This window comes from Opisthorchis viverrini (genome assembly GCF_000715545.1).
Source record: "Opisthorchis viverrini unplaced genomic scaffold opera_v5_69, whole genome shotgun sequence".
NCBI lineage: Eukaryota > Metazoa > Platyhelminthes > Trematoda > Opisthorchiida > Opisthorchiidae > Opisthorchis > Opisthorchis viverrini.
In genome coordinates, this window is record NW_008751725.1 from 1,630,386 (window position 1) to 1,654,476 (window position 24,091).

The following is a 24,091-nucleotide window of genomic DNA, read 5'->3' on the forward strand; positions in this document are numbered from 1 at the left end:
ACGCAGCCTCTACCCGGTCGAAATCCTGCTTGGTTCTCACGAGTCAAGACTTCGCGTGCCGCCATGAGACGACGAAGAATCAATGACGCCAGAAGCCTTGTCACAACAGGCGTCAAACTAACGCCTCTGTGGTTGCTACATCCACTGCGAGTACCCTTTTTGAAAATGGGTACTACTATCGATTCACCCCAGTTGTCTGCGATGATCTTCTCCCAAACACACCCAAATAGGCTAGACAGGCACTGGCTGAGGAATCCACCGCCATCCCTGAAAAGAGCAGGTGGAAGGTCGTCAGGACCAGCAGCGCGATGACGCTTGAGTAGAGAAATGCACTCGGACGCTTCTGGGTCACCAGACACACGGATGGGGAAATGTGAAAGAGCTGAGTTCGTCCTTGGCGTTCTGAGGTGCACAACCACGACATTGATCACAGAAGCCATGGGTGTATACTCCGAAGAGCATGATACCAAAATAATGTATTCTGATAAAGGAGCAAAGAAGTTAACGCTGAATGCCCACAATCTATCCGGGATGGTTTTCACACCAATCCAGCAAGCGAAAATGCCTGTGGACAGCATATTGAATGGTGGCACAAAGGAGCCTATCAGGATAGTGTGCGCTTGACAACTCCGGTCAATTTTTTTTTCGGAAAACAAACCACATTGCAAGATTACTCTCACCGAAGTGCTGCGTCCCTCGTTCACTAAAAATTGTGACATTGCAAGCCGGATTTTGTCCTATACATCTAATCGGCTTTAAGGGGTGAGGATTCTAATTCAACCATATGGATCCATTAGCAACTAGCTTACTTTCGCACTCATGTGTTCACCGAATGTGTGTCCGAACCGTGAGAAAGGTGGACTTTACCAGGCCACGGTCAAAACACAGAGGGATCAAGAAATGTAGGACTCAATATTCAGAAACCTTTTTTTTCGTGTTTGGTTGGTACCTTTTGGGGCTAGCAATATGGAAATAAAGCGCCTTGCGTGGTCACGATAGGCCCTAAAACCGCGCACGTCAAGTGCCAAAATGCTGACCGTGACCGTCCGAAAATCATCCGACAAGGTCAAAATACGGTAAAATCATGTAGATAGCCCAACCCTTAAAAAAGCACCTGTTACGCGCATCAGAATCAGGAGTGGGACATTTATGACTAGTTTCTCGGAGGTTTCGGGTAAGGTTCCATAAAAAGCCTTGCTGCTCACTAGCTTGTGCGCCAGGCTTTTGGGTCAAGAGCAGTTTTACATTCCCCCATTACATTGTGGGTCCGAATTTCATGTCAAAAGCCCAAGGTGGAATGCTTCAAGCAAAACCCCTTCGTCTGAATTGGCAACCGATAAGTACCATTCACCCTTGCAGATCTTTGTTCACTGCACCTCAAGCAAATACCGTTCTTTACCATTCCACTGGCCCACTGCGGCTAATCGACTTCCCAGCCCTCAAAGCAATCTTCCGTGTCTAAGTTACCACCCAGTATAATAAGCCACATCAAACCTACTAAACTCAAAAGATCTGATCCACATTGGAGCTCTGCCAAATTGGCAGACAAGCATCCTACGCTGAAACTTTGCTTCCCACTTCTGTCGATTTGCAGTGTCTCCGAAAAGGACACACAAGACCTCACCTAGGCGATGCACCTCAAGCAACTTAGGACAAAAGAACTCTTCGGGTTCTGGTGACCTGACAAAACAGCTCGTGATATCTGTGGCGTAAAAGTTGCATTCAGCCCTAGAGCTGATGGAACTTTAGTGGACTAGATTCAAACAGACAGCCGTCTTTCCGCTACAAAGTTGTCTAGTTCAATTGAGATCAATGCAGGTTGATGCGGTAAACAGTGTCTGAATTCTCAGACAGACTGCAGTGCTGAAGATGGTTTTTATCGAGATCTGTCACGACAATTTTAATCAGCAAGATCAATAGATATCGCCATCATGACAGGTGAGTTTAATTCGTGCGGGTTGGACGACTGAGCTTGATTAAGCAGTTAGGTGGTAGCTTTGGAGTCAATACTAAGCGTACGGATAATGGGAAGCGACTTATTCATTTGTGTGCTGAACATCGTCTGTTCTCGGCTAGTATGAACTTTCAGCACAAGTACTCACAGAGTTACTTGGAGGCCATCAACCCCAAGCTAATCATGGATTCACAGTGATAATGTGACCGTCAGTTACCGAAGACAGCCCTACTGAAAGACTGCGACTTGACTCCGATCATGACAATGTGCATGATAGGTTATCAATTTGGTCTCTTCCAGCACTAAGCATGTTGAAGCAGACCGATTCCACTCATCTTCGAGCAGCTTCAGTAGCTCAACTGTATCGAGCTGATCTGGCAGGAAAGCTACTGGAGACGCACAATCATGCCGATGACGATAATGGGTTAAGAGATGAATGGAAGAGGGATTGAAATTTATTCGCGCTCAACCCATATGATCCGAGCAAATGAACAGTAAATTTCGTGGAGATCAGCAGATTCTCTTACTGCCAGAAAAACCATGACAGCAACTAGCTACCACGATCACCCACGCAGATCTCCAAAGCGTCGAATAATCAAAAGACTGAAGGACGACACGGAACACCGGTGGATTGCGAAGGCTCAGGAGATTGCAGGACAAAAAGGTATTCCGTTTCAGTTGATTCAATCAGCTGGCCGGACGGATAGGTGTCAGCAGAATAATTCGCGAAAAAGTCAGACCAGCGGTTCACTCACGGAACCATCGTCTTGCGTGATAAACTGGCTCCTTTTAACACAATCTCTGGAAGAACCCAATGAACCTAAATAGAGCATCTACACCAACACATCAAAATCAACAGAAATCCAGCGCTGGAAGAATCAACGACCCTAAATAGAGCATCCAAAACAAAACATCAAAATCAACAGAAATCCAGCGAGATATAATTCCTACTGTAGTTGTCAAAAATGAAGCTCTGGTGAGCTAAAGATGACTTAGAACTAAAGCAGAATACTTGTGGAATGCAACACCCCCAAAGTGGTTCTAGTCGACGAAGAGAAAGTAAGAATGTCATGCGAGAACCATCGTGGCATCAGCCTGCTGGCTGTAGTATTCAAGGTTTATCAATTACCGAGAGAGACCGACTAGTCAGAATAGAGCTCAGTCACAACCTGGCCTGGGATCTATTAACAGTATCCTTATTTCGGGACGGCTTCTCGAACAGAAACATCCTTTCAAATGTCCTAAGTCGGTCGTCTTTCTTAATCTGAAGTCTACCGTTGACTCTGTCGATAGTCAGAAACTAAGGTGACGCCTGGTGTTGCTTCCAAATGTTAACCTCTTATAACGTTGCTGTATGCAGACTCGTGTAGTCGCATATAACAAGTCGTCGCCTGATTTCACCACATACACTGAGGTGAGATAAGGCCACCATCTGTCATCACACCTATCAAATTCGTTATTGACGAGCGGCTTGAAACTCCTCTACCTGCTTCGGAAACCAAGAGGATCTAGATGATCCCATGGTGTTCACTCACAGACACTTGACATACAGACGGCACTCCTCCTTTTGGCTAAGATCTTTTAGAGGTGCAAGTCATTTCAAATAATCCAAATAGTCTTTGTATGCAGTATATATATATATATATATTATATGAAGTTTTAAGTGCTGCTACAAGGCCGGGTGGTAGAAGACCCAAACCTCAAGTTTTTAGACCAATCAGTCGAGGTGGTAGATAAATCTCTTTACCTGGACAGTCGTATAAGTTGCGGTGGACTAGCTGCAGCCGAGATTACTTCTCGAATATGGAAGGCCAGTGAAGTAATTATTAACCTATGAAACATATGGCGCCGCAGTGATGTCAATTCGTTTGCTGAAGGCGGAATGCCCACTGCAATGATACTATCCATAATAATTTGGGGATCGAAAACGTGATCTTTACACGCGTAGAGGATATAGGGAAAATGTCGGTGTTTGACCATCGATGTAACTGAAGCATCGGCCAGGTGTGATTGGAACATCAGATCAACGAGGTATGCCCGATGATTATATGGATGAACTATCTCATGAAAGATGGTGTATACACACCCCATAAGTTACGCTGGATATGGTATGGATTCCGCTTATCAGAAGGTCGCCTGCCTCCTGAATAACCTTTCTTCCACTCCTGTCCTGGGTTGAAGCGGCCGAACGACTAACAGTCTATGACCTGGTAACGAGGTTTGAAAGCAACAACCAGTCAGCTCAGTCAAGCTGGACACCGGGCTACTAGTTAATGAAACTGATGGACAACTCTATCACACATTCAGTGGTAATGCTGCCCAGTCTCTCGTTTTTTAGTACATGTAGACGGATTCAACACTAACTGCATGATTATGCCGTTGCCCAAGTACTTAGCTATGTACCATATATATCATATTTTACCGAAACCGAAGCTATAGCAGTTGGAACCAACGTACCGTTTGTACATGATTTATAGCAGATCACTGGGTTGGACTATTGAGGTGGGGGATCGATACATTTAGAAGTGAATTTCGGTCATTTCTATTGTTAGTCGACTTCTAGCAAAACGGTTGAGAATATGGGACGATTGGAACGCACGAAGGGATCATGGGATCTATATGTTTACATCAATCACATAGATAATCAAGGTTCTCGGAAACAGCAGTGCAGTCATCCTAAAAACTTGAGCATAATCTATGGTTCAAAATCAGATCCACTGACCTGATGGGGGTAGTAGGCTATCAGGCAAAGTTCCTGGTTACAAAAGGCAAACGATTGAAGTTGCTTTGGGACTGCCTCACCGAGTACACTTTGTATGACGACCTCTGAGTGGCACAAGTTAGAACGCACTGAATGACGAAGTCCGATTAGTCCTACAAACAGTACTGATCTGCAGTTCTGACCATCGCATTGCCTGGTTTACCAATGTGGGTGACAACACAACCTAGCTTCATGCACAAGAGCATTAAGACAAAGTAGTAAACGTTTTACACCGGAGGTGGAAAAATGCCCTTTATAGCCTGTGTCTTCACCTGCAGAGGGTTAATTTGGGTAAAGGTGGGGAAATTTGAGCGTTCAGCTGTAGCACCCTTCCGGTGCCTAGCTACCATGCCATCCGAAGGAAGCACGAGGGCTAAGATACTACCAGGTCGCCCAAGCCTAGACAGGCTTGGCCAAGGCATAGACAGGTGGGGAAATTTAGTTTTACTACACAATCGATGTACGAAGATGAACCAATCAGCACTGCTGTCGACAACCGGAAACAAAGTTCACTCCGAGGATAAGCAGAGACAGAAATAAGTTATTTTAAAAAAAAATAAAAGTGGGATAGGGAAGCTTCCTAGCAGCACAAGATAACTTTAGGGTTTCCTCGATACAGCCATCCGATATACAAGGACCAGCCTTGCGATTAGTGTCTCGGTGTGCACCGTTTGAACGAGAAACATCAATCTCAGATCATGCCAGATAGTACAATTACCAGACTACTGGCAACTGCGCAGTGACCTGCACTTGATCATGTGTTTGGTTTAGAATGTTCAAAGCGAAAGGATAGGCAAGTCACTCACACAGTCCGATGCTTCTGAGAAAATGCAGGAAGTCCACGGCTAATTTGTCCGGATCTTCCTCCATCACCATTCCTGTGCAGTCCGGAATCTGTCAAGAGAGTCGAACAAACAGTGTCTTACCCAAGACATAAAATCACACTTCAGCATGCATTGACAGACAAAAAATAATGCTGAAAGTTAAACTTCCTCCGCAAAGATTCACTCTCGTGTTTACAGTAATGACTAGTATAGTTTTGTCTGACATATCAAACCGAAGAAACAATGCGACTATTGTCTACTCAGAGAGAATAAGCAACTACTATAATTAAGTGGAGCCCCTGAACTTCAAGTTTCAAAACCACGATAATGCTTAAAATCTTGCATAAGCCTCTCGTCCACTGTATGAGTGCGTATCAGTATTGAGTTTTTGTTTTCGCCCGTAAGCAGATCAATACCAGTGTAGTCTTCTTCCTGCTGACCTCCACACGTTTCCGGATTTTTCGATGCAGCTAATATTCACTCTGTCTGACTTTGCTAACCCTCCTATTTATGAAATCCACTGTGTCGGAGATAGGATATTTAATCGAATTAGAAAAGAACTCCAAGCGGCAAGCCGTTGTCATCTAATCTCCTTTGATTAGTTGCACATACAAAATATGAAGTATCAGACTCAGTAACAGACATCGAAATAAAGTGGTGCGTTCTGTGAACTTCAGCTGAATCCTTCGTTTGTCGCAGCGTACGGAGTTTGGTGTTCGAGTAAAAAATAAGGCCGATGGAGATTCTGGGACTGGGCATGGCCGATGAGTCCCACGAGGGACAAAACATGTAGTGGGTTGTCCAGAGCTTTCATCGACTTTGTGAGTAGTAGTGAAAAGATGCACTGTTTTACACGAAGTGTCGTTAGTTTCGAGGTACGAGCAAGTTTCTAATGGAAGATTTTTTTGCGTGCACCAGGCATTGGTCGGAGTGGCCTAAGTAAATCCTAAGTCACAAGCCAGGATCCCGCAATCACCATGTACAGCGATGTTGGTGACCCAAAAAATCATGTGACTGACCGTTGTGTGTTTGGATGTTTTTGGCTCTATCACCGTATTGTTTCTTGCAGGTATTCAACTCTACTTGTTAGAAGACTTTGGTGGGTACTGCCAGAGTAAACTCTGCCGCCAGTACAAGTGAACTGATAGATAATCCAGAGTACTCCAATAACAAACAAAGCAGTCGGACTGCAGAAACTATCTATCTAGGTTCGAAATCATCTTGAATTTCCGATGTCAACGAATTCATGCTGAATCTCTGTTTCGGAAAAAAGGCCACTTGTGACGGTGAATTAAGGTCACTAGTTTTTCTCCGCGAGCATTTGCACTAGCCACTTCAAAACCGAAAATTGAAATGTGTCCATCTCTATGGGGTCGACAGAAAACGGAGCGTCCTGGTAATGCGATCTAGAGTAAATGAAATGTCAAGCTAAACATCAAGCTAGCACTCAGTTTTAACAGGTTACGTAACAGGGACGAAAAAGTAAGACAAAAATTAACAGGATTTAAAGCAAGTTGATCAAGAGGGGCCAATCATCCTACGGGTTTGGACAGAAATAAATTTTGGAAATGCTTACAGTGAGAAACTGCGTCTTTTTAGGATCCATCTGTCCGTTCATCTCCTCCAGAATTCGACATAAGTCCACAGCTCGGTGTCCAGTGACAAGACACACGTCCGTCTTGATAACAGTTGGTTCAGACGCTGGGGCCTCGGGTTCACCCGGCATTGCAGGACCAATTGGACGTATTAGGTTTATCTCAGTTCGATCAATAAAGGCTCGTATGTAGCCAGCGAGATTGAGTGGATTAAGACTGCGTGCAAGTTGATGGTAAAAGTGTAAGATATCATCATTTTCAGCCAATCCCTAAATAAACATGAAAGGAAAGAAAAATACTGTAGCAAAACGGCACGGGAAACCGACAACATGGTTCACTGATCAATGCATCACAATCACCGTGAAATTGCACCGAGTAGACTTACATAACCAAACCAATGCGCGTCCAACTGTTCCAACAGATAGTCTGTGAGAACACCTTGTTTTAGGTACGGTATATCCCACCAAAGACAACGATATTTCTGATAGTATGTGTGAGTGGTAGCCGTGGGATTGAGCAGGAATAGAGCCAGCACGTTGTCCGGATGATGTAACTGGTTGGAAATGTATAAGGGCATAATGTCAGTTATAAAAAAAAAAAGAAATATTGCTCTTGAATTCAGCGGGAGACAGAGGACTGTCCAACAGATCACAGGCGAGACAGTATAAGTGACCATTTGTAAAACAAAGTTGAGTACAACAATGGTATCCATTCGGATGAATGTGAGATCCTCGTCGAAAAAGAAGACCGGGTACAGGTGGCCTTCATCACAATTTCACACTTCGTCAAGTACCAAAACGTGGGAAATTGTGTGTTCCTTGTTTGCAAAGATGCGCAAGGCTCTGTCGGCCAGCCCGTAATTCTAAAAATGCTTGACAGAACTGAGGTCACCAAACCATATCATTTACGTCGCAGTAGTGCATTAATGGGATTCAAAGGCCACGAGAATACAATTAAATTACTGTTTAATGGATATAAAGTCCACATTTGGAGCGTCCTCGGGACTGCAGTAACTGATTCATCTGAGCTATTGCTTGTGCCATTTAAAGCCAGTGGAAATGCGATACGGCAAATGAAACGCAAGTGTTGGGCAGTGCAGACGGAAAGCAAGGCAGAGAAATTTCCGTCGATCGCTGCCGAAGTGTTCTGACATTTCAGAGATGCTGACAACCCAGACTCCTTACGGAGGGTTGCAACTGGGTTATGGAGTTAATTTTCATGGAGATGTTTAAACCCGGCCAAGAATTATTACTTGAAACTTAACATGAATGGAGTGAAGTAGTAAGACGTGAACGAAAATTCCAGTGTAATTTTTGTTCTATCCAGTCCAGAAATTCTGACTACCGAGCAGTTGAAAATGGCTCGCAGGGTGACTGGCGATAGAGGCATGATAAAAAGAATATGTTGCTCATCGTATTGGTATCGGCAGAAGTCCATTCTCACGGCCACAGCTGACAGTAACGTAAGCACTGACCACCAGTACTTCAGTGCCACAATCTAACCAGGACGAATTTCGGGTAACAGACATGTGCAAGTCTGACTAGATATTGATTTTTTGACGACAAACCAACTCAGAACTGAGGAGGTTGGATGCAATCTAACGAGGAAATAGTTTACACTCTACTAAGACACACCACAGCCGTGCTTCAGCAAAGACCTATAGAGTTTGGGCCACTAGTGGATAAGAAATAAGGGTGCCAATATGTGCGTTAAACAGTAGATAAAAATTTAACCAGGAATTCGTACCGCATAGCGAGATAGAACGTTTGAACCGGCACCCATGCCGAAGCCAACGAAGTAGTCGATTCTGTTAAGGGAATGAGAAAAGACAGTACACATCAATATAAGTGAGTGAGAAGAAATGATGGTTCACTACACTCAATCAAGAAAGAGATACCGAATCGATTAAATTGGAAACTACAGAGGCCGCATGCTAGTTCAGTTCTAAGGCGCAAACCTATAGTAGCATTTAATATTTCGTCACCGATTTGGATTATCAAGCTTTCGAATTGTTTTCGATACGTCCCCTAATTTATTTTGTAAGTTTTTGAATAATTCCGGCTTACAGTAGAAATGCTGATGACTACACAGCAGGTGTAGTGAATCAAACTGTTTGAAGTTCGGAATAACGTAGGTAGCCTTTATGTCAGCCATTGGTTCGGTTACACAGGTCGGTCTCTGCGTCTACAGGTCAGGTGGCTTGATTTAATATACCCGTTATGTGGCCATCAGCATTTTCACTTTTATTCTATATGCACCGTGTAATACTGTGTACTAGAAAGGACTCTCTGTGACCATCGTAGTGCGGACTAAGCTGTATAATAGCTAGCACGAGACAGCCATTTTGGGTTCGGATCACCAGACCAGTTCTAGAATACACTGTGGACCTCAACGACTCAGTTGTCCTCACTTGACTTGAAAATCTAGAACGGCCCCCTCCTGTCCACCCCAAGATCTTTTGGTTGCAAATGCAGCTTGACGCAAATCGCGTGTGGCATTGCCTACTATGAGTGGATGTGACAGGTGATTTCACAAACGGATGCCAGCCCGTTAAAGCATAATCCGAGATGCATACAAACCAATCGCAATCGGGTGAAGATATACTACCACATTCCTAGAGAAAACAACTACTGGAGCTTCAGTAGTCTCGCTCTAGAGAGAAACCATTAAACAGGAGAACGAATCATTTCACATCCTGAATATTCTCACCAGTAAATCCGGTGTACACTGAACACAAGGTAAGAGACCACTCAAACCAGAAATCAGCCCATTACGGAATGCTCGTCACACAAACTCTCGAGACAGAACCAATACAGTCTGAGTACACTACAGCTAAAACGTATTTGTCTCATCAACCTCATTTGTACCTGATCTTGTTTTACTGAGTTGCGCCAACTCAGCATCGACAAATTGAGTAACGCTTAACACGGGGTCTGTTGTTGAGAGTAGCCTCTGCTCCACGTAGACCGATTTAAAAACCTCCAATAAATTCATGACATTCCAATGCCAGTACCGAGTAGAAAGTCTGTCATGAACGCGTTTTGTCTTAAAATAATCTACCCACCCACGTATACTGTGCCATCATCAGTCGGCACAGTCAGCAGCGATTTTTATGTGCTTCACAGTGGCGTTCATTTATGAACCTTTGCTGCTGAGTACACGATGTAATGACTACAGTGTCGATGGAACCTCTTAAGCGCTGAAACATTTAGAATAACCACGCTTTCACTACTGTAAATCAACTAGCTTAACTTGAAGACGACAGTTACCGGCCTAAAAAAGGCAATGAAACATCCGCGGAAAGTGAAGATTTTAAGGACCCATTTGGACAGAATTACAAGACTGCGGCAAATTTCAACGTCAGTCCAAGCAGACATTAGCGTTCAAGTCGTTTTAGAGAATCCATTCATAGAATGAACCAATCCAATAAAAAGCCGCTAATGCATAAATGACCAAAACTTGGGCAAGTAATCTTGGACAAAATACTAGAAGACTTATTCAATGGCAAAAATGTCAAATCTTCACTAAAAAGACACTAGGGAAGAAAACTACGGTGGACGTTCCTTCCAGAAGCGAACCACTGCACCTTGAAGAAAACCACTAAAACCTGTGCCAAATTTCTTTGATTGATTGAGGGTGGATTAACAAGAAGACTGGACAAAAGACAGATAACCATGGTACACTTGAAGGAGAGCAACAGGTGTCATCTGATAATGACTCCACTAGGTTTGGACAATTAGTCGTCACAAGAAACTAGTAACCTAAACCCTCGGCTACACCTCTCTGGAAACTGCCCACCAAAGAACCAAAAGCGATGCCTTCTGAAATGTGGTCCATCCAGAGGAAGGAAAATGTGACCGGGAAATTCCTCTCGTTAAACAACAATCTGAGTAATTGAACAAGTTGCAAAAAATGGAAAACCGAGGGTGGCTCCACATTTATAGAACGCGGAAAGCAGTGCTAATATAAAACAGCTCACGAACAGTGATGATGTCTAATGAAGGTGACAACAGGATAGAAGAGCTTTATAGAAAGCGGTACTGAACTTCGACACTGCCTAACGTCGAACCGAAAAAGAGAGCACAAGCAGCTTCAGTAAGCCGAGAGGACGATCGCAACATTATACTCAACAAGTTTTTGGTCTAATTTTAACTACATGAAAACTTCACTTCTATTCGCGATAAGCATGTCAATAGTTTATATATGAACGGACAATCTGGGGACGATGTGTGCTACACACGCTTACCTCAAACCTACGCCGGAATAAAGTATTTCATCTGCCTATGTCGGAACAATGCACAATACAGACACAACCTACAACGGAGTTGACAAGCGTGAAAGTAAAATCGCGTGAAATCAGTTATATCCAACAGCTGATAGGCTGAGACAAACTTGAAGCAACAAACATTACACACGAAGACAAAAGAAAGGGAATGAGTCACTTCATCACGGGAGCCCTAACTGCGCATGTAGTGAAGCCCTGAGTGATTTGTGTATGGTACGTTGATCTGCAAACCACTGTCGAGCTGATAAACTTGATTGTGAGGTTGAACTGGCGAACTGATCTGACCACATGTGAGGGAGTTCACTATAACCACGAATCCCCAACATGATAGAATGTGAATGTACCTGGTGTATATGAACCTTAGTTAACAGTGATGGCCTATCAATCAAAGGATGACGCCCCCGATTGGTCTACGCTCCCGTAACGATTCAATTAAAGGAGGAAACTGATCACAGTTTACCTCAGTAAACTATAAGCCCACATCTTGGTAGTTGCCACTAACCCCAAGGGTGACCAGCTGGGATAAACAGATAGTCAAGCTGCTTAGCTAAGTGGACGGAAAATGCCTAACCCTACAAATAGCATGAAAAGATTAAACGAAGGCCATAGAGCATCAAAACGATATAATGATAAGAGCTGTTGACCACAGATTATTGAGGATAGCTTTGCTGAGAGATTTCACTGTGATTATGTCAGACTGCTTGATCAGAGTTTATTCACTAGGATAGTCGATACCATTGAAACACCCTATGGTAGGTTGCATTTGTTCAGACAAGCGACTCATGTGAAGGTCAGGAAACGAGGTTGTCCTAGGGGAGGCACGTTGTGAAAGGGAGAACAAAGAGCCAAGGTGTAGATAACGTATGAAGATTAAGTGATCGTTAAAATCCCGTTCTTGGGATGCCTGCTGTCAGGTGAAGGCTGCCCACAACTCGGCAATTTCCGACCCATAGCAGAAATTCAAACACACAGGTATGACAGGCAAGTGTTTGAATGCTGCCACACTACTGGGGGAACTATGCACACAAGAGTCATTAGAGGGCGGTGCAATTTATCAACGAAAAAAAATGAGTCACGATCAAGAATTAGCATGTACTGATTTTGCACTATCTCGCAGATTGGCGAAGAAATGTCCCTGAACCAATCGAACGTTAAGCTTCGCACGGTAAATCGATAAACCGATTAGCATTATTGAACGAGTGAATGTATTAGGAATTCATGTTAACGGCAGGAGTGCACTGAAGACCACCATTCATCCCGAGTACAAGCAAATTAAATCACCACAGGCTGTAATGGAATAAGAGTGAGCTTTTTCAACAAAAAAGTACATACCCGAAGTGAACGAGAATGGAAGTTACCATCTCTGCCAGTTGGTCCAAATTCGGATACTGCAGGCTGGAACGACACAGAGAAGATAGTTTAGAAAAGCGCATTCTGGAGATCACCTTGCTTGTAGGAATTGTTTACTCGACGCAGTGACTAGATCGATTAACAGCAAAGTGAAAACATCAGGTTGCTGAAAATTCTTCGAATATTGTGCCACCTGAATTGCAAGGGGGCACATGCCCAGCAAAATCAAAACAGTATGAACGAGAGCTTCAGCCAAGGCCCACTTGAATTTCCCGTTAACATCAATTTAATTCGTCAAACCACCCTATTATTTGAGTGTTTACGGTAGAAAACACGGCGAATCAGGTTCGGTGCTCAAATATCTAATCTGACTCATTATGTTTTATGCGAACCATGAATGCCCAAAACACGATTACCCATCACTCGGGCGAATTATTCACGACAATTCGGCCATTGATACAACGTGTGCCTATTGTAGTGGTGGACCCATTCATCACACCAAACGTCATCATACTGCACGTTCGGGTAGCTAAGCAACCGAAAATAAGGGGGATAGTTAGACACATTAGACTGCTTGACGTCAGAAGTAAGAAGGGGAAATTTTGGCGGTTTCGAAAGTGCCGTAGTGAAAACTTAAAGATAGACTTTTTAGGTCAGCGATACACTGCCAGCGTTAGTGTCTTAAGAATCCAGCAATGGATGCACTGAAGAAGAGCATACATGATAGGATCTACGGATCGGTTGCGCAGAGATCGGCACCCACTGAAGTTCGCTCAAGTGAGCTCCCGCTAAGTGAAAAGACACACTCGATTCCTGTTGGAAATTTATTAGGCCCCTTGTGTCTTTGGATGAGTTGACGCTAAGTCAGGCAGTGCCACCGATAATAGAAGAAACAGGATTACACACTTATCTCTGCTTTGGGTGTACACAAAAACGGCACTTAATGAAACAAAACCGACCGAACGAATTTCATGGGTCGTAAAAGTTCTTATGGGCATTCAGACGAAAGAGCATCTTACATAATGATGCTAGCACCATATAAGCGATTGAATTATGTTACCTTGTCCTTCTATACTTCACCAAGATCTGAAAAAGCTTCACTTTAGTTGCCATCCCTATTTAATTGACAACTTCCGACCAGGATTTGTCAGCACTCAATCGGTATCGCAATAACATAACCTCCAACAGAATGGCTCTTTCCTCCTACAACACTTTCTTATATATTTCTCAGGATACCTTGCAGCGACATCGAACGAGTATTTTCGTCTTCTCTTCGGCCGTTTTGACGCGAGGGCCGAAGGCAAAGCACCCTTTAGCTTCTCTTACACGCAGTATATCACACAGAGTCAGGGAAAAATCCATCCAACATTTGATTCCAGTTCCATTTTCGTCTCCCCTGATAACCGGTCTTTAGGTGAAGGATTCATTCAGAAGAAAGATTTGACCAACGCCGAAAAGCCAGACACAACTTTGCAGATGTTTCATTCCCATTTGGAATTATCAGTTTTAAAAATAGGGAGGCATCAAAAACACCACCCCTTGGATTTATAGCGTCTACCTAACCATCGAGTGCACTTCAGAGAAGAATGACCAGAACACATTGTATTTCCCTGATACACACCTGACCAGGAGTGACGGAACGCCGCTGCGGACAATCTGTTGAAAACCATGTGGACTGGACAGTATAGAAATTTTCATAGCTTTATGTCTTTCGGTCAGAAAGGAGACCTAGTACAAACACTGTCTCGTCAAGCTACGACTTGCTAGTGCAGACAGATGAGGAATGAAGTGACGAAAATAGCCAACATCATTTCTATACACACCCTTCAATCTGTATCAAAAGTTAGGTTGTCCCCTGGCACTAAGAGTAACAGCTAACAACTCATTCATCATGTTGATTCATCCTTGCGCTTGTGAGGGTTCCCCAGACTATTTGGTTCGTACTACAAGGCACATGTCCACAAGAATCAAAGAACGCCTGTCGACCCATACAACAATAGGGACTCGCAAAAGCAATCTGGGTGTTGCATCGACCTTTTGCTTGAAACTGCAGGTTCAACAAAAAAGATCATGCTTTTAAAACCGTTCCAGCTGACCTCTTCAAAGCTGAGGAGGTAACGATCCGCCTGCTCAACCCGACACTGTGTCCAAGCGTTCAGATTAACCTGGCCGACGAACGAACATATATAAGTTCCATCCCGTTGTTTCGTCGGACATTAGTCCACCGTAGACCGTACTTATTTTCCTTTTTGACCAATTTTTATTTTCATCTTGTAGTGTTCACCGATTTATGCTACTGTTTTACATGCAATGAGAACACTCATTCGCGGAGATACATGGAAAGCATGCAGGTTCGCTAACCCCGTGTTCTATATAGACCAGATGTTGAAACAAAGTGCGGCTAAAAATCGTCGCAACAAAAGACCAGAATCCATCTGCCAGGCTCACCTGATGTTCCACAGACTTTGTTTTTACGGAAGACCGCTTATTGGAAAACTCGAAGAACGACAATGAGTGAGCTGACTCCTCCTATAAGAATCCGCTACAACAAACTGTTGGAATAAACCGTTCTTGTGCGTACTTTAATGCTGGAACCGGGATAGCAAGTCACGTAATTACGGGACCTTATAATACAAAACACTAGTGAGCGATCCATTTATAAATATCTGACCATTTATGGTTGTCAACAGAACACTGCTCAGTAGTGTTCGCGTGTACACATTTCCATCCTAGGAAAAACTAATTGAAAACAACCCATAATTTGAGAAAGAAAGCACCCGAAATTTTTAGAAAGCCTAGTCCAAACGGTGGGCTTCCCAATAAGCGGCTTTGAACGAGATCAACCTGACGAATATTGATTAGGAAAACTGTTCATCTAACTAGTCGCCGGACCTTGTAGAATACCAGATAGTCCTCAGACAGTAGGCGTTTATACCACAGATGTCTGGTCTTCAATCATGCGAATATTTAGTCTATGCCGCACACAAAAGGAGAAAGTATTCTTGCGGTTGGGGATAAGACGTGTTGATGATTGCCAACACAGAATTCCCACGAGGGGTTGGGATGAAATGAGATCAGTCGGACAAATCGAAGAAAAATTGCCACCGTCTGCACGGTCGATAGTATATGTGGTAAATATATGCTATAATAAATGCACGTTATTTAGGTAATTTCCAACAGAAGCATTATTGGTTTTGGAAGAATTTCTTGCTCAATTTCCCCAATCAGAAGGGACTAGTTTTGGTCAGTCCCTTCAGGCAGTTCTCTTCAAATAATAAGTGAAGCTTAAAACTTCAAAACCTCGTCACTAATTACAAAATGGGTCTTAGCCTCATCTTTTGCCTGCGTTCCCATATAAAAAGGTACACGACAGCGCCCTTTAAAAACATCAATGGCGTCTGGTAGGGCCAATCTATCTAGTGATGCATCCTCAAAAATGTCCTTTGAAACAAAATGCGTTATCGGTAATATCAAGCAAGCTAAATTTGATTAGGACAAATGGAACTCATGGGAATCAGGTGTACCCGCAGCACAATAGAAGTCTCTGGAAAACAGAAACAAGAAACGATTGAAGAACATCCTCTTTTCCAAGCCGACAGTAAAGCAGCAGGTGCGCTTCTGTCTGCTTCGAAATCATTCAAAAAGACGACGTATTGAGGGCTTTTCTGATGGTCGTTCTTCTGTGAAAAGATATTACACAAAGTCCCTATGGGAAGCATCTTCGACCCTTCACGGAAGAGGTCATCCAGTCTTCCTTGGATAAATCACTGCGGTCGACTCACCTAGTGGATAAAACCTTATTGACAACTACTGACAGTAGCCTCAATCGCTTTACAATAACAAAAATGAACTTCGTGAGGAGGAAGAAACTGCGAATTCATACAAACACCTAGAAATATCATAACTAATTAACGCACAATTGTTACAAGTTCTGACCGTCAACCAGTCGGTACAACTTAGTGAAAGGTATTCGTACAAGTAGAGGCATCAGGATAATCAATAGCAAGGCTAGTTAAAGTGATCTGATAATGTCCTGAAGTAAAGTGTCTGAGAATATCATGGAAAACCTCAACAACGAAAGGAATAGCTGTGAAGTAAACACAGGTGGTTGGTGACAAGAAGAATGTCACCCACTTAACGGCTTCAGCAATGAACGTGGAATACACTGCTTCGGTGGTGTTTAAAAACTGCTGACGATCAACAATATATAACTTACCCAACTTCCGAACTAGCTGCCCGGCCCATGGGTAACGTTGGATGAGAGGCTCGTGTGGAAACAGTTGACGCTGCCTTCTCCGGACCACCTTCCTTATCGACCAGCAAAGATTGACTGTGATTGCTTGCCGCTGCGTCGCTAAGTTGGACATTAAAAACGAAGTATATTCTAGCGTTCAGAGGTGGAACAAAACGGGTTCACACAAATGGAATCTCAACCCACAGGAGAGAAGGGAGCAGGCGACTAAAGAACGGCGCAAAAGGAAGTTGCCTGGCTGACGAAAATTCTGTAGGCTACACAACGATAACACAGTTTGGATGGGAAGGCAGACCAACAAAAGATGGATGCGAGAAAACTAAAATTAAAAAGCACGATCAGACTGCAAGCAGAAAATAAATACGGGGTGATAGATGACAAAAATTGCTATCCAACTATTCGGAGGATCTTCCCCAGTAGTATAGAAAATCATGCATTTGAAATCCCGAAGTCGTAAAAACTTTCGGAAATCATGAAAACACTAACATCCACAGCCTGAATGCTACTGGATGATTCACTCGTACACGTTTATGTATGTTGAGTGCGATTATCAGACCTACCTGAGGTTAACAGATTGCTACCACTACGTGGATGTGAAAATGACTTTCCGTGATCATCTTCCTATAGACCAACCGAAATATCCTGGTAGCTAGAATACGTTGGTGTGCCGACGAATGAGCTAGAAGTGACATTTCATGATCAGCACTGTATTGACCAAAACACGTCCAACCAAGGCTAAGCACAGAACGCCATGAGGACTCGGTATATTAGTACTGCAGACCCTCAGGATATCCCAAGCGGATATCATTAGGTTCACCATCCAGGCTGTTTCCATATCCGTCTACGAGATACAGCATTAATGTTCTGGATAGATCGCAGTACTAATCCCACAGCAGCGTTAGAAGTGACTCCTCGTGACCATCAAACAAGAACTATTCACGTGTGCGTCTTGGCTGGGCACTATGAGTGGCGCGGTCCAGTAAACCATCTTTTGTAAGTATTATGGGTTATCAGTTGGACTTCAGAACTAACTTGGGATGTCCATCTTCCGTTCTTATTCTCTTAGGTTTATACCGAGAATAAGTCGTACGGCTGGTTACATATGTGGTTTAGCGTAAACCGCATGCCCGCGGCTGTCCATCCGCGAGCTTCGATTTGTCATGCCAAACCGGAAACGGGCACCAGTCCACCATAGGTGCATTCAACCAATAATAGTTGGCGACAAATGGAACTAGTAGACCCGGTAATCCGAAAAGTGCACAAATGATTTCGTTCGAGTCAACCAAGAGATCATTACGCAATCCCAACTCTACGTAAGTACAAACCGATGAACAACAACATGCCAGGGTTGAATATGTGCACAATAGTTCACGCATTCTTTTATTAAATGGCAGTAACTGACTCAGCTTGAAAAACCAAACAATAAAAGCAATGGGTAAGATGAGTTCAAAACCAGCAACCAAGATTTACAGTGAAGCAATAATAGAAACACTAGTAGTAGGTAGCTCCCCTAAGGGAACCATAAAAAACCCGACGCATGCGACGACAGTTTGCCACACTACCTTGAACAACAACGAACATGCGTGGGACCGAAACAACAGCAGCCAAAGGCACACTAATAAACACTCACCTCAACAGTCGACGAAAATGCCGAGATGGGACTCTGTGTAGACCACAGATTATTGGTCAGAGTTAAATAGCTTAAACACCGTACAAAACAGGGTCATTTGCTGCCAAAACCGGTTGTGTGACCTGTGCAAAGTAGGACCGGACCCGCTCACAGCAGAAATTATCTCATAGTGATCGTGCAGTGACATATCCAGCCAGGGGGCATGCAGCAGATATTTGGTAAAACCCACAAAACCTTTCTACGTCTCAGACAGGGGGACCGAATCAAAATCTCACTCTCCTGGAGTATATGATCAATGAGAACACAGGATGACATCACGGAGTTCCTTTTAGATAGTGAGACGAGCTGAAGCATCATTTTTGTTTGGTAATCAGCTTTGGCTGCAATCAACTACACGAATAATATCCGGCAAAATGGAAACCATCATCTGGATGTGGGTGTGACTGGAATCAGATGGATGGGGGGGGGGCGGAAGTGAGCAACGAGAAACTGGATGTGGGTTGACTGGAATCAGATGGAAGGGGGGGGGCGGAAGTGAGCAACGAGAAACTCAGTAGCTTCACTGGAACCGCGAATCTTCGCAGGACTTACAAAAACTGACAAATACCCTTTCACCTTTCGTAAATAATTTGGAATTTAATTAACTTAAAAGAAAAAGTCAAGAGAATAGGAATTACGGACTGACATTTTAACGGACGGTTTTTTGCCATAAGTGCCTGCTTATTTCCAGTACTTACTGGGAAGTTGTTCCCTTCAAAGTCGTGTGGCAGTTAAGCGCTAGTACTTACTGTACTACTGTCTAAGACGATGGCGATAATGAAGTAGAGATAGAAACTGACATCACCACCATCCATGACGGTAGTAGCAGATCTGAAAAAGCGCTTCACTACCGCACATCAATTTCAATTTGTCTGAGTAAAGCTTTATAATGGAAAGAGGAAAGAAATTTGAGAGGGAGACCTAGGGCTAGTCTACAACAAGCACCTGAGGTGCCCACATCTCTAAAGGTCAGTCAGACAATTTGGATAGAAACTAACAGTATGAACGCTACTGCCATCGGTTAGCCGTCATATTAGTGAGGTTTAAATTTTCATTAGGATATCATAGCTATTAAAGAAAAAGTGCAAACCAAGGTGGAAGCAATGCTAATTCTTATCTATGACTTGCAGTCTGGCGTTACGGGGGATAAAAGCAGCCTCTTAGATAACATCACATGAAAATTCCGAGGATAATTCTCTCAGGACTGCTTTGGCACGCTGAGAGCGGTAAGTCCTGCTTGACCAGGATGAAAAATCTTCATTCGCCTCTTATACAGCCCCCCTCCTTGTTTGGACCGAATGGTGACCTCTGTGGCATCGAGAGAAAGATTCTCACTAATAAACAAGACGGAACAAGTGGTGGATAGTCCGACACGTGAACACATGATGAACATGAAGAACTGTAATACATTGGTCAGTTGGGAATACGGAATTTAATACGAAATACACACAACTGTGTACGCCAGACTCACTCTAGCGATACATTCGGGGCGTTCTCGTGATGACCGGGGGCGCAAACGTGATAAACCACAAAGTGTTTGGTGATCACACGCATATCTGGGTGATTGAAGAATCCAAGAAATGAAGTATCTGGAGAGGAGAGAATGGTGGAGAAAATAACAGAATTAAACGAAGGCTTCCAGAACGTTCAAAATCAGCTTGGGTTAACAATCAGAAAAGAATTTGGTGGTTAACGGAAACATATGTGATACTCCAGTGAGACGCAATCACCCAAAATCCACAATATACAATAAATCATGCTGGCGGGGGCTCAAAAACCTACTGATATCTCCGAATACAGTAGCCCAGCTTCGTTGCAGAAATACTTTCCGGGGAGTGTCACATTTCGGCGATGCGGGGTGTTCCCTCTTGAGGGAGGAAATGATATCAACCACCTACTATAACCAATGGTAGCTAGCTGATGAAAGATTAGTTATCTGATTCCCAACAGCCTGTCAGATTATGGTAACATTCCCCATCTTCAAGGAATTGGAGGTGAACTCTCCCATTGTGACTTAGCAGATTCACTAGTGAGTTAGTATGGTGATTCTGTACAATACTTGTAAGTTCACATCATCTAGGTCGTTACGAACGGCCAATTAGGGTTATGTCTAATCAACTCGGATAAAACTACAAAAGATGACGGTGCGAGGAGGAATCAATGCAATCGTCGGGAGCTCGATGAAAGTCGAACTACTATCGCCGAAACAGCCTCTCTTAGGTATCCGATACCTCCTGTTTGTATCGAAACTGATTAAAATGTTCCGTCAAATGCTACTGTGTTTGCATCCCAGGCTGAACTGTAAGCAGTGGGGAGTCGCCAAGAGACCGTGGCAGAGTTCATCTGTGATGAGGACAATAGCGGTTCGACGAAAGGTAACTGGGGCATTTCAAAGGACCATGAAGCTCGGTATTTTTATCTCGAGTGAATTGTCCGTTTCGGAGACGTGAAAATGTTCTCTGTATAGTTATTCAGGGGCCCTCCATTGGTCAAGATTGCGAAGTGAAAAACCTGCATTCTAAAAGTACTTCCTCGTGGAGCTGCACTGATTCCGAAGACGCGCCTCCCAACACCGGTGATTAACCCAAACGTAATGATGGTCAAGCCTACATTCAATTCAAATAGGTACTCACGGAGAGGCATCAGTTAACATGTCTGTAGCAGCGGGTATGGTTAAGACTCCCCATAGGAATTTCAGTCAGCATGTCTCCAACATCGGATTCATTGCTTCGTGCATGTGGGACAGCTGTACAGTATCTCAGCTGGTACAGCACCCATTAAGTAGGAGGCTGTGGATCTGTGATAACGCTTTTCACTTCCATGATGTGTAAATCGTTCTTCCACCCTGTTCCTGTTCCATCCTGCACAGACCCGTGGAGAGCAGCTTTAAAGGCCTACGGTGTTGTTATTTCCCAGTGCGACTTTTGTAAAATAGTTGGAGCTGCATTTCGCCATGAGTGATGGGGGTTTTGTGTTGCTAGGTCTACACAAGCTTCAGTCACCTCCAATTATCAACAAGGCACCGAAACACTGAAGCGATGAAATTGCAGATAAACAAGCAAGCAAACTTACGGTTTGTGCCAATGTCATGATAGGTCAGCAACGCCAGTTTCCCATGACCTCGTTGAACGTAAACACGTTGGGGAACTCCAGTAGATGTGAGGATCTCATGTTCCTGAAGTGGAGACATGAATTTTCGGAAGATGGGTGAATACTGCGGGCAACAAAATGTAACTTTTGGCTTTATGTAGCTGTTGGTACATCTAAGTGAGAACGTCAGACAATGTTCATACATGCCACTGTTAGACAACAATTCGTTTGTTTAGAGTCATTATCAAATGTGAGGACGTTTGCTTGATACCAATTTCAAATAAAGACAGTAAGGCGTTGGAGAAGTTCGAATTGACCGAAAATGTGCATGCCATCTGCAGCTGCCATACGCCCGATAGAGTGAGCTTGTACCGGAATTTCGTATAGATGTGATATCCATATTGCTGATTACACAGCACTTCCTTTTTGAAGTAAACAGAACCAAAACGGAAGCAAAACTAGACAGGGCCACTTAGAGTAGCACAGTTTGTCGGAGTACTTTTCACGAACTAGCTTCACTTTTTAACACCATATCGCTTCTGCATGGCTATGACATGACCTTATGTGGGATATCACATTCAAGTGACACAGCGAAGCACACAGGAATCAGAGCTGCAATAGTCGACCAAATAGAACGATTGTCCCGAAGACCGTAAATTAATAGCACACATTGCTTGGTGTTGGAGCGGGCCTTAAGGAAAGAGGTATGATACAGAACACCAAGAGATGACACTTCGAATCTACGTATAAATATGCGAATCATCTACATGGGTGCACGAGAAGTTAGTGGTGTATGAACACTTTCTGGCAAATGATGGGAAACATAAAAAATAGTGTTTGATGAAATAAACACAAGATGCGAGCCCGAAGAAAGCCAAACTAAGAAAAGAACGAAAACTGGTGCATTTTCAGCGAGAACTATGAAGTGTGATGCAAAAAAAGGAGCAACCCAAAATTAAAGACCTGGTTAAAATCTACATAAATAAAAAACAATGAATGCGTACCTCAAGTTGTGGCGTCGTGCGATGCAAAGGCATTCCACCACTAAACTCATCGCCACACGAAGTAGATCCACTGAACAAAGGTGCATTAGGTCCACGATGGTGCAAGTTAGTGGCACCCTGAAATTCTACCAGTGGAACCTCCATTTCAGTCGGTTAACTGAAAAGTAACGGTTTAACAATCAGAAATGACAGAGAAGAAACAATAGAGGTTTGGGCTATCATTAAAAATAGTCCAGTTGTTGAATTGAAGAGTGGGTTCAAGCAGTCCACAGTTGTGGTGACTAACGGTGATTCATTAGCTTGATGTTGTCCCCAAGTGGTGCGAATGATTGATGCATGCACTCGGCCCGAAACTATAGCATCTGCCATTTAAGGGGGTAAGGAATACTCTACAGAGTATCCTCTTGATCTGGTCTTCTATTGTCTACACTTCACAAGCTTCTGTATATCCACCACTTTGTCCCGAAAGAAATTGACAGCAAGGGCACCACTGACATAGATTGGCCGTCATTTCTTTCGGTTTCCAGCCAAACACACGGGGTTCACAAGGACCCTATCCTGGAAGCATGAACGTAGACTTATTGTAATCTCCTTAACATCCTTCCACTAATTGATAAGTTGTCCACCGCGCCGTTTGCGCCATTCTGAAGGAGACACAGAAAACAATACAAGTCTCAGTGGCGATGACTCGACTTACATAGCACATGGTCGAGCCACTGCAGCTGACAGCGCTGGAAATTGCCCGCGATTAAAGCACCTGCCGCGCAGCCAAATTCTCTCTTCGATTACCTCGTTACGAATTCGTTGACGGCATCCCAGACAAGTAACATTTCAAAGACACCCGTGATCAAAAACCTGAAGACGCCTTAAATCGTCTGTCCGCAGAGACCATGTCTCACAAACATACAACAATACGGTTCTTACTGTTGCCTAGTACATGTGACCCTTGAGACCATATGATGTGCATTTTCTGACGCCACGAGTGCTACACATTAGCAAACATGATTCGGGCCTTTGAGACTCGTGCACTGAATTTATCAAAAATACTCCCATCAGAGGTGATATGTGTGTAAAATTCTCCAAAAGCCCGTCCTTTTCCTTGGAATGCAAAGGGCTTGTTCATGGGCTACACGTTCTGAGGCGCACCTTAGCAATTTATGGGTGCAAGGCGCACGCCGAAAGAGAGTATGACGGTGCTAAGTTTCACATATGAAGACGACGTCACCTGCGTTCTCTAAAGCGATAAGTTCCTACCAGTAGCCTGAAGACCCGGACTTTTAAGGCCTCTCTGCGTTCGCCTCAACACT

General features: G+C 43.7%; 1 protein-coding gene across 1 annotated transcript; it reads right to left on the reverse strand.

Moving 5' to 3' along the window:
- Positions 1-175: 175 nt before the first annotated feature.
- T265_13471 (hypothetical protein) lies at positions 176-22,943 on the reverse strand (the record flags this gene model as incomplete). The annotated part of the gene is made up of 10 exons (XM_009169020.1): positions 176-267; positions 5,522-5,609; positions 7,116-7,403; positions 7,520-7,687; positions 8,881-8,941; positions 12,752-12,814; positions 16,986-17,123; positions 20,162-20,279; positions 21,763-21,865; positions 22,785-22,943. 10 exons carry the CDS (start codon positions 22,926-22,928, stop codon positions 176-178), a joined length of 1,263 nt encoding a protein of 420 aa, XP_009167284.1.
- Between the last annotated feature and the right edge of the window lie 1,148 nt (positions 22,944-24,091).